We start from the raw sequence: 12218 nt of genomic DNA, 5'->3' as shown, positions 1-12218 counted from the left end.
GACCTGGATATGTTTTTCAAATGTTCTCTGCAAATCTTGTAGTATACAAACATAACTGAATCAATCACTACCAATTAAAAAAATTACTAGCAGCTTCTTCAGGAGGTTGCCAATAACATACAGCTGGTTTCATCCGCACAGAAGGTGTTTTCCTCTTTAAACCTTGCTTTGTGTCAAATGCGACACTTGGTACATCAGATCGTGGCAACCAGCAGATCCAACAGAAGTAATTGAAGCCAAGATTTATGTCAACTCAAATTGGTCTGAACACAAGCACGACACTGCGGCCAACCTTCATGAAAATGTCATTTTATTTCAAGTGTCATAAAAAAACACAAAAAACTGGACATTCGTGCCTCCATCTGCCCGCATGGTGCATGCAGCAGCATCGAGCAGCAAAACGCTGATCTGCAACCTGAATGCAATAAAGTACAAATGTCCTAAAAACTATGGTACAAAGTACGCGAAAGAGGTATCACACTGGCTCTGTCACAAGCAGCCCTTTTTTTTTTTTTTCTAGCATGCGTACTCGTGAAAAAATGCTTATTAAATATTTATATATATTTATATATTTATCAGAGCAATTGCAAAAGACAAAAAGATGCGTTCACAATGCCCTGCGCTGCCTGCAAAACGATCCTTTGGCGGCAGCTGAATACTATACTTGTGGCTGGAAGGTAATAAGTCCCTGCACGCCAAGTAGCCACTTCAAAAATGTACGAATACAGAGTCGATGCACATTGTTGTATTGCCACATTTGCAAGTCATACGACGAGCACCACTATAGCTTGCTTGTTAACCCTTCCTGTACGGACTTGACACCTGCCTTGAATCCTTTCTGTTCAAGTACACAGGTGACGGAAGTGACAGTTGTCACAACTCCGTCTTTCATATAATTGATCTGCAGATCGTACATACTGTACATCTGTGAATGTCGTATTGCTTGCTGAAACATGCACCAGGAAGTGTGAGAATGCTTTTTGACAACATGCCAATGACCTTCACTGGGTACCAATTTGCAAAAGCAGTGCAAGGACTTGCACAGTCGTGTGCAAATTTTCGATATCAATACCAAAGTGGTGCGTCGACATGAACCTAAGCTTCTTTTTTTCCCCTGCATTCGTGAATCGTGAAAATAGTGTTGCACAATGATGAAATGCTTGATGAGGTTTAGATGCTCAAAAGTTTTCAAATTACTGATCGAAAACTGGTATATCTTTAGCCACGTGAAGAAACAGTGTACAGTGTTGTCCATTCTTTAGGAGAACAACACTTTAGTATTTAAGCCAATGCAATTTCAACATTCTGCTTTGCAGCCTATACGACGTCATCAGTGGCCGTACGCTGAAGGTTAGTAAGCACGCAGGTCTTTCACGTCAAGTGCTCAAACCTTCCTGCCTTAGTTCACCCTAGCTACAACAGGTGGCACTGGTTTGCAACAATTTATGTTGAATGGAGGCCTGGGCCAATCTTTACAGATTACCACTGCCAAGGCCAGAATGGGTTACAGAATCGGGCCACAAAGAGCACTTGAGCACCAATGTACTGCATTTTTCCAAGATTGGACAACACTACACAGAGATGCGCACACATGCACAAAAAAAGGATAACGAGCCTAAAGAACACTACTATGTGCATTTCTCAAAATAACCCCGTCTAAATTTTTGAGGCTGAAGCTGCAGAAATTCCACGAAAAAAATACACAAGATATGCACACACACACCGTGCCAACTGGCCAATGTGCATGGTGAAACCTTTCAGGCCTATTCAAATATCAACAGTGCTGGACACACACAAACAGCTGCAAAAGTGAACAGTACAATGATGTAGCATAACGAATGAAAAATGCGGGAGCTATCAAACAAATCCGTGACTTTTGTTCGCACGTGGCAGAACATTACGAGTGGGGGGGGAATAAAAATGCACTGATACAATAAACACTATGATGAGTGGCAGTCATTATTACAGCCCCCACAAATGTGACACCATAAATTAGAGTAATGGGACATTATTTAGTGGAAAGAAAGCCAGAAACACAAGATACTTTCAAATCCTCATTATGACCAATAACACAACATCAAGGCAAAGATACTATAGTAAAGTTTTTTCACATTCCGCTTTTACAAAGTCCTCGTGATGTACAATGCTAAGTCAATGCCCAAACCGAGACTGAACAAGCAATAGCTGGCTCGAAAAATGACTATAATAACAGTGCAGCATCTTATTGTACTATGGCAATGCCAATAAACAGTGGCCCAGTTTTTCCAGAGTGCAGCATATTAGCATAAATGGCACAAGGTCCCAGATGCTTCGTAGGTTCACTTAATATGGTAGTCCTAATTGCTTATATTAAAAAAAAATCTTCAGTTCAAGTTGGCTATAGATGTGTGGCACTAACAAACACCATGAGGCGTTGTTATGCAGCAACTAAACCCTTCAGCTATCCAGAGTGTGGCTGAAACTTCCCTGCAGAGTTTGAGTCAACTACAACAGGTGGCGCTAGTGAGCAACACTTCCAACTGACTGAGTAATTGAGCCAAGCCTTGCAGATAACCAGCACCAAAGCTAGATCAGGTTATAGCAATTATGACTATAAAAAGATTTGGGGATTGCTCAAGTAACCAATAGAGCACTAATGATTGATCCGTTCACTGGTTTTTTACCTCTGGAAACTTTTCTAGCAAGCCCACTTCAACCACAATAATAGATGGCGCTCATAAGCAATGCCTTGCACTTTTTGGAAATCGAGCCAAACCTCAAGGATTGCCGTTTAGAGAGCTGGGTCAGCTGACCAAAGCACAGCTTGTGCTCTGCGCTACACACAGAAACTTAGATGCTTAGCACATACATTCATCATTCTGACCATGAGCATATAATGACAAGAAATCAAAGAGCAGCTGCACTAAGTCTCAGGCACTTGCGTCAAATGTTGGCCCTTGAAGCCTGTTCATTTCTCGACAGGGAGCCTGACGTACGATCATTCATCATCGTGGATCCAAATTTTGAACTTAACATTAAAAAAGTTAAGTATGAGGACTTGTGCAAGCATTTATACACCAAGTGCCACAGTCCTTAAGAAATTTAGCAATGAGACCCATTCTCACTTGCAGGACCAGCACGTGCCAACATCATGGGTCACTTCTTTATGACTAAATTGTTTTTATTCTGTGACAAAACGCTCATTACAAAAGCCTTTAAAATGTACACTTCTCCGAGATTCCTAAGAAACTACCTCATCCACCTAACACACCTTTTTGAACAAACTTCAAGGAGCGACTCTTCGCAGCTCCTCTGCACGATATGGATCCGTGTATTTTATTCACCAGCTAAGTATTCATAGAAAAACGCGTTCATATTTCCTTGCACTCCTCCAGAGATTCCTATGACGCTAACCCAACCCTCCAGATGTTCACAATGAACTTCAGCTCTTCAGCGAGCCACAAAAGCTCCAGGACACAACATAAGTCTATTGCGTGGGTTCCACATGCGAAAGGTGAGAAACCCTGCCTTTTGCCACATCAGCAAACCCACAACCCACCTAAAAGGAGCAAGGGGTCAAGGAAAGAAGAACAAAAGATTTCACACAGAGCAGTCCTGAGACAAAAGCTCGTAAGCTCACTGACGGCGTGGGAAATGTGCTTCTCCATAGCAATGTAGTGTGCACAGGGGCTAAGAGGAACTCATGCTGAAATAGATTTTCTTTAAATTAGAAGATAAATCTGCACAGCTTCCTCACAGGGACCCCGCTGCAATCTAAGGCACGCCATAAGTGCCAACGTATGTCCGGTGAGATGGGGGGAAAGGGAAAGGGGAGAGGGTGTGCAGTGAGAGTAGAAGGAAAAGGTAAGGGACCTAAAAGGATGGTGGTGGTGAACAATGCGCATAATAGTAATAATAATAATAACATAGGCTAATTGTGCATCGTCAATCAGGCCAGGCCCGCGTCCTTAGCCATGCCGTGAAAGATGGAGTTCTCGGCGGCTAGCAGGCTGGCCGGCGTGTCAAACTCGGCCACTCGCCCTTGCTCCAGCACCAGGATCCTGCGCATCAATTGGCGATTGGTGTAAACTGATTGGCTGATCTTAGGGTAGATGCGTCAAATTGGAAGCTTTAAGTTTCACACAGAAATTAATTGCAAAAGAAAGTGGCCAACTATGAGACAAAACGTTCTGCTAGACATGTGAAAAAAAAACAAAAAGAAAACGCATACACGATATTTGGTTCAACGGTGCACTGCCATGTATCCGCAGGACAGTCGTCTTCCCTTCACGGCTCCATAATTGCACACTCTCATGCACCATACAGAAATCCAGCCTTTCGAGAAAAGTTTTTGATGCAATATGTGGTAACCTCTATTGAAGTCGCCGTGATCATTTCCACAGTCGTACAGTGCTAATGCGACCCTGACAGGGCTGACAGTACCATACCTGCCAACCTCGCAACATAAAAATTCGGAGACCGCTGCGCGAGGGGGCGGTAAAAAAGTTTTCACGCCCCCTCCCCCCCAAAAAATTGCCCGATTTCCATTAAAAAAAAAGTGTGTGCCCAATTGGTTAAATACTGTAATCGGTCAGTCTGAGTTACAACTATTGCTTGAAAATCTTCCTAGGACTGGCCAAAATGAGGCATTTTTGACGAGTGATGAATGTGCAATGCATTCACTGTCCTCTAAGTTCCGCCGGGACGGTCACTGTCACTTTAGGGATTGCCACTGGGGTCGCCATAGAGGTCAAGCACGTGCATGCTGGCTGTCCAAGTTCGAATTATCTGGCAAAGGCCAATTTCAGTATCAAAATAATGAATGTTTGGGCCTATAGAAATGAACGAGCACTGGTCAGCTGGGATTTTCAGTTGGGATCGAATTAAGCGAAAAATCGAAGTGGAGTCGAATTAACGGAAGTCTACTGTACTACCGCGTTTGCTCTAAAGGAGTTTGGAGCGAAGACGCGTTCGTTCAATCTGTGACGCGCTACCATAGACTGCTTGAGAATTATGACCATCATGCTATCTTCATTTGTGATAATTTAGAATTGGTTGCAACTGAGATAAAACTGAGCTTTCATTATACCTGGGATCGTTATAAGTGGGTTTGATTGTATTGGTAATTTGAAAATATAGTCTCATTCAGTGTTTGTCTTCTGGGGATGCTTAGCTCTCTCGCGTCCTTCCAACGTTCGACGTGTCTCCTGGCATTTGGCTTTCCAGCATTACGCACAAGTGATGGAGAGAGTGTGTCGCAGCTGCGCAGCTACGACAAGACACAGCGCGAGTGTTACAATGCAAGTGCCACCTGACAGCGTGAATAGCTCGGGCGCGAGCGAGAAGCTTGTGTGTATTTCGGCTAGCTGGTGTTGCATAAAAGGACAAATAAATGCCCTTTCTGAAAATTTGTATTCACATGTATGTTGGCACCTTTGTTGCCAAGAGATTTTCAACCCTAGTCTTTGGCATTCCTTTTACGATTCCCATGTTTAGTACGTAGGGGAAAGCAAAGAAAGAATTTCTGGTAGAACCAGTCTCACGATGAATGTCTTAGTTATTGTGATTAGCGTTGAAGCAATGTAGCGACATATTATTACCGCCATCGACACGGTTCATGTGTGAGGTGTGCGTGCAGCCGCATGGAGTTTTCTTCCTCATCAAGGTACTGCTGCTGCTTGTGCAAAAGCTGGTGTGAAAGAGGCTAAAAAAAGAGCATAATGCATACCCAGTTTACATATCCAGTGACCCAAGTTGGCGGGAAAATAGTTAGGCACAGACAAACAGGCATACCGCAATCTGTGTGAAGTTCCCAAAGAATGCTAATTGCAATAAAATTTTCCCGCTAAGAATACACCGAGAAACTCTGAGGGGGCAGCGCGCGCGCGCCACACCAACCTATCATAGTCCAGGATGGTGTTGAGCCGGTGGGCGATGGTGAGGATGGTGGAGCCGGCAAACTCGCGCCGGATCGTCTGCTGGATGAGCTCATCCGTCTCCATGTCCACGGCAGCCGTCGCCTCGTCCAGCACGAGCACCTTAGACTTTCGCAGCAGTGCCCGTGCCAGACACAGCAGCTGACGTTGGCCCACACTGCGCAGTTCAAGAACGCTTGATTGGACGTCGGTGTGCCAGTACCGCATTTGTGGACAACTTTTTTGGGGTTGTGAAGGTGCTAAAAAACTGAATTAAGCATGTGGTACAGCCCCCGGAAATACATTTGCTGAACTCTTAGCATGCAAATTAAAAAAAAAAAAGCAGAGGTTCCAAAATGGCCAGGGCATTACAATCTGACCCAAAAACATACTGCTTTCGGGGCATTGGGAATGGCCCACTGTCATAGCTAGTGTCATTGTCACATGTCCTCCCAAATTGGCGATAGAACAAGTTTTCTCGTAGATCGGCGGTGATAACGTGCCGCTTTCATTATGAAAAAAATCATTAAGATACAGTGTTTTACATGCTAAGATAGCGGCAACAGTCATGTCGCTTGTTGGTGAAGTGGTTAGTCAAGGTGTGGGTCACCATAGCCATTGCATAGCCATTCAAGAAATTATGAATATTGAATGCAATGGACCGCATGGACGTTGACACGTGGTTTGTGGACAGAGATAGTTCATATACTGGGAGGGTAAATTCTGCAGGTTTTGTCTTCATCTGACTGCGAAAATCAGAAGCATAGAATTTTTTTTCCAGCTATAAAATCGGGTACGCACAATATTTCAATGCACATTATTTTCTTCTCTTGAGCCAACCGACACAGGGTGCATGTTAAAATTGAGTAAATACGATAATTGGGAAGTTATGTTTGCTGACTGTGTCCCCTCTCCTACGTGTTTACTACTAGGTGATGCAAGTTTTACATGATGCACAAACAACCACTGCTCTAAAATGAGTATAATGGAAGGAAGGCTGAAGGAACAAAGCATGAACTGACCTGAGGTTCTCGCCACCCTCCTGGACTTCATGCTCGAGGCCCCGGTCGAGGCCCGAGATGAATGTCTTCAGGTGCGAAAGCTCCAGGGCTGCCCAGATGTCCTCGTCGCTCTTGGACTTGAATGGGTCCAGGTTGGTGCGCACAGTGCCGGAGAACAGAATTGGGTCCTGCGCCAAGGGAGAGTGGCAGTGAAAAAGACATCCGACAAAAATGCACAGAGTTAAGAATTTCATTCCATCACCAACATTTTTTGACATGACAAAGTTAAGCAAAGTGCACAAACATAAACAACTGCACAAAGCAAAATAACTGTCGGGGAACACCAACGTTGGGAAGCAGTCGCAATGACAAAGTCCACTACCGCGTCAGCAGGGCCGGCCTTATGTGGCACGCTCGGCGCTCATTTTGCACCGAAAACGAAGTGATACGCTTGCTTGGATGGCACTGAACATGAGGGGCTCCAGGGCACAGGCGAGATGCGGCACTGCACGAGTCTCTACTCGAATATATCGAATATTTCAAAAATCGAATAGCAGTTATTCGACTTGTGCATCAAATTATTCGAACATTCACTATTCGATTCGATGATATTCGAGTATTCGCAGCAAACCTACGTGCGAGTCATAGACAGGAGGAATGAGTAAGCGGGGAGCGCAGCGTGTGTGGCTTGTCCAGCTCGATCACTTGCTCGTTGCTGCCTGGTGAAAAGCGAGCGCAAGCAACACTGCCCTGTTGTGAGGCAACCTCCATGCTGTGGAGGGTAAGGTACTGATAAGAGGCTCCAGCAATCGCAGACGCACTGTGAAGTTTGGTGGAAGTCCTTTGCCATTTTCTTCCCTTGTTCATGGGGCAAATAAATGGCGTTCAAAACACAGTGGGCATCACGTCTTTCTGGCATGACAGTTTCAGGGCATGACACCAGTAAAGGCAAAGCCTTTGAGATCGGCGTCTTATTATTCGGAAAGAGCCCTCGCAGGGTGTGGATTTGGACACCGCGATTGGGGTCTCACTGCGTTCTCCGAGATTTATCTGACATGACCCTTGGCTGGCATGGCGCAATGTGCGGAGAGTAGTATACAGTCGACAACCAATTTTTTGTACGCCTTCGTGGCACTATCACGTACCCCCCATAGAGCCAATGACGAGGACTTCTGAAATTTTGGATACTGAAACCTTTCTCTATCCGATTTCCTGGACTTGTTCCCATGACTGCAGGACTGAAATGGCAATTATTGAAGCCATTTTGATTATCTCATACACCGATTAGTATTGCGCTCTCGCATGCTGATCCACTTGCAGCTCTAGTAGCAACCTCGGCAACGCTAGGCCTAGCTGCTTCAAACGTTAATTAACAAGCTTCCTGCTATTCGGCGCTGCACTCTTCATTGAAATAATTAGCTGGTGCCTGTAATGGCGCAGACTCCGTCTATGTGATCCTCGCCAATGGCTTCGAAGTGCAGAAAGTACGGCATCAGACATTGCACACTGTCGGTTCCCGAAAGTCAGCTTCGCCGCAATGTAGCGATGTTACACGGTAAAGCATACGCAATGTATTATGGTGAAGCATACCAAGAATGGAAGGGGGCCACTGTTACGTGAAACAGTATATAATACAAGTTACGTTTTTTTCTTATATGCCATGTCTTTTTCTTGTATACGATTATGTTCGGATAATACGATTTTCGGGTGATATGCTTTATTTTCCGGTTCCCGTGAAGATTGTATCAACACGATTCCACTGTATGACTTAACTACACACATGTACACCCACTGTCTCCTGTCGCAGTACGAGCACCGATACGCCTAATAAGAAGTGTACTGGCAGGCCTTCAGACCTATTCTGGACGTGCCTGTGTTGATTTGAGACCTTGGAGGCAGTAAAAGGCATGCATTCATTTTTCCGGAATGCCTGATTTTTCAGACGTTCTTGCAGCCCCTAAGGAGGGAGAAAAATTGGACGTTGACTAAAAGCTTTGGTTATGCATTAGATCCGGGTAGGCGAAGGAAGAAAATGAGAAAAATGAACCCTTCCTATTTTAGACTTTTTTTTTGAGTGCTTGCAGGTCGGTTCTTGTTTATTCAAAAACTATTCCATAATTATTTCGTACTTTTAGCATTAACTATTCAATTTGAGCATTGAATAAAATAGAAATATATTCGATTCATTGTTCAAAATTTTCTACTAAATTGCACATGCCTACAGTGAAACTTCATACTATAAACACCAAATTAACAAACTTTTGAGATTAACACACTTTTGAGAATCCTGCTGACTGCTTATAGCGTTAACGTGAAAATATTTCAGTATTACAAATTTAAGAATACCAATCTTTTCAGAATAACGATCATTATCAAGTTTCTGTGTCATGTTAACAACGCCCGAGTACTACGAATTTATATTCCGAAATCTGGGGGTTCTTATATTTCCGTCACAGCAGCCGGAACAGTAGGCTAGGGACAAGGCGTAGAAAACAGACGCCATGGCGCATGGGTTCGGGAAAACCTGAGACAGTGCCGGAGGAGAACAATGCAGAAGGGGACTTTTTTTTTCTATTGCAGAGGCGACAATGCATCAGGTTTTGCGAGCGCATGCGCCGCCCAGATGCATGTCGCCTAGCAACGGAGGTGTGAATCGTCCTTCTTACACCCTTCTTTCTGTGGCCATAACGGCTATGCACGCAGAGAGACGTAACCTCTGTGTTGCGGGGATGCCACACAGTGTCAAAGCTTGCGCTTTGAAATAGTGCAGGTGACCACGACAAGGAATGTGAAAAACAAACAAACAAAAAGAAACATTGCATTTTGGAGGCGACATTGAACTTGCTCTTTGTCGGTAGTTTTCTTGGCATCAGCGTCATTTTTGCGCTCACCACTCTTACTATACGGTGTTTCGGTGGTGCGTGGCAGTGGAATCTATAGAAAATAGCAACAGCGTGGCCCAAGAGCCAACAGTGCGGTTTTTGTGGATAACTCATACGGTGACAACTGATGAACTGATGGGTTGATGGACGGAATGGTTAATTTTGGGGCTTCCACTGTAACGACCTGTCAATATAACGAACAATTTGCCACGGTCCCCTGAAGTTCACTATATCGAGATTTCTCTATTTAGTTCAAGTGGCAAACTGGCAAGCATGGATAAGCTGGGCTTGTGTAAAATGTTTGAAGACAGCATGGCATAGATGATCGAGGCTCATTAAAAATGGTTTGGCGACAGGTCGGCATGGCTGTGCCAGGCCTGTCTACATGTTCAAGAGGTAAATGCACTGACTTGCAGGCAGACAATGCATCTAAGGACTCGTGGACAAATGGAAACAACACCCCTTCATCGAATGTCCGCCCCTAACAATTAAAAAGAGGGCCTTGCCTGTGGTATGATGGTCAGCTTGGAGCGGAGGTCGTGCAGGCCAATCTTGGTGACGTCGACACCGTCAATCATGATGGTGCCCTGGGCGGGCTCGATGATGCGGAAGAGGGACAGCATCAGTGAGCTCTTGCCAGCGCCAGTCCTGCCCACAATGCCAACCTAGAGCATAGGGTGGGGGATGAGCCAAGACACTGGTACAGCTTAGGCTAAAGACAATGAATTAACCTAAAAGGCTAAAATGTTAAAACAATCGACTTCCATAAATTCGACCCTGACGGGACCGACGAAAGTGATCGAATTAGCCAACGGGTCGAATTAAAAAAGATACAAAAAAAAAACGTCAAAACACACTGCTGATTCATTTGGCAGTATTTGTCCGATTCTAGCAGGCCCCCAAATCAAACATACGCCCGCATTCTGTGTCCATATAGAAAACTAATACGAAAATGATATTAAAGCTCCTAAACTCGCAATCTAAGGCGCACCCGAGTTTTAGCAAGGAAAATGGCCACGGGTCTAACATGTCTCGCACAATGGCGGTCGGTTTTCTATAGTCAGCTTCGCCGCAGTACAGCCGTGTTATGCGGCATAGCATACAAACGATGCGGCCGCGGTTTCTAGTCCATTTTTCCACACACACACAAAAAAAAGAAGATGCGCATAAGAATTGGGTAAAAACTGTGATCAGATATAGCGAGTTTCCATTATTGCTTGAAAATCCTTCTAGAGAAGGCCGAAAATAGGCGTTTTCAACGGGAGATGTGTGTTCAATGCATTCACCGTTCCCTAAGCTACGCCGAGAATGCTGCTACTAAAGGAATCGCTAATTAACCGGTGTTGAATTAATGAAATTCTACTGTATTATCTGTCTAGTCAACACAGCAGGTCTACATACACCAATCATAACACCTCCATCAGTGTGAAACATCTTAAATGCTGTTACGGTTTGGTCTACACTGTGACACCAAAGACTAGCCGAGTTTTGAATGCGATTGCTACTGCTCTGGGCCTTTTGTGGTGATGTTTGCAAACACGCCAATGTAGCTCTGATACACCAAAACATTATGTACTAAACTGTAAGGACAGCACTCGACACCAACATGCACCAGAATGTGGAAATGGGTTTCTACGTGCCCATTTACCAGCCAAGGACAGCACAAGGCAGCTCACGCACTTGCAAGTACTGCAGACATCTATACCAGTCACCTATGGGGACGCAACCCAAGCCATGTGGCAGAAGCCAATCAGAGGATGCGGCTGCCCAATTGTCTCACAGGTTGGCAGGGCTTGCCGTGGTAGCATGGGGCAGACTGGCATAGGCTTCGCTAGGCTTGACCGACAATAGCAGCCAGATGCAGAGTGTATTTGCTACGTTAGTGATTATGGTGTCAGGATACCCAAGTTTTTTTCTGATTGTAATTTCGGCTTACTAGAAGAGTTCAGATTCGCAAACATAAACCTAATTCAATACATTATCAAGCAAAAACAGTTCGAGACCATTGCTGGACACTTTCGGGAAAAGCGGCCTGGCAACAGTGAGCTGAAGCACTCGGATGAGTGCCAGCATGTATATGTGAAGATGCTCTATATGTTCTTGCTCATGACGTATGAAAAACGCATAAGCACACAGGAGCGAGCAGTTGTGTATTGTGCCGATGAGCATCTGTGTAAATCGAGATTAAAACGACCCCAAAGAAAAAAAATAACCTGAGCAGCATTGTAAATTATCATTCAACAATTCTAAAGAAGCCACTGTCGCCACGAAAGGAGGTTTGATAAGCCAGGAAAGGTGATAAAACGAAAGATAAGTGGCGAAGCGTTGTTCAACTTCCTGCACCACTTGATCGTGGTATCACAGATTTTGACGGCCTCTCGTCGGGCCTAGTTAATGTTTTATCAATAAAGATGGGCTATACTGTATTCTAAAGGAGCCAA

General features: G+C 44.6%; 1 protein-coding gene across 1 annotated transcript in view; it reads right to left on the bottom strand.

Annotated features, from left to right (window-relative positions):
• Positions 1-293: 293 nt before the first annotated feature.
• Positions 294-12218, bottom strand: part of LOC119464163 (ATP-binding cassette sub-family C member 3-like) — a 64108-nt gene continuing 52183 nt past the window's right edge. The window contains 4 exon segments of the mRNA XM_037725015.2: positions 294-4040; positions 5878-6072; positions 6917-7083; positions 10284-10442. Of these exon segments, the coding sequence (XP_037580943.2) occupies positions 3911-4040; positions 5878-6072; positions 6917-7083; positions 10284-10442 (651 nt within the window). The 3' untranslated portion in view covers positions 294-3910.

Source organism: Dermacentor silvarum, chromosome 9, assembly GCF_013339745.2.
Source record: "Dermacentor silvarum isolate Dsil-2018 chromosome 9, BIME_Dsil_1.4, whole genome shotgun sequence".
NCBI classification, from domain to species: Eukaryota; Metazoa; Arthropoda; class Arachnida; order Ixodida; family Ixodidae; genus Dermacentor; species Dermacentor silvarum.
The sequence above is the reverse complement of the archived record's forward strand: the minus strand, read 5'-3'. Positions and strand labels throughout refer to the sequence as shown.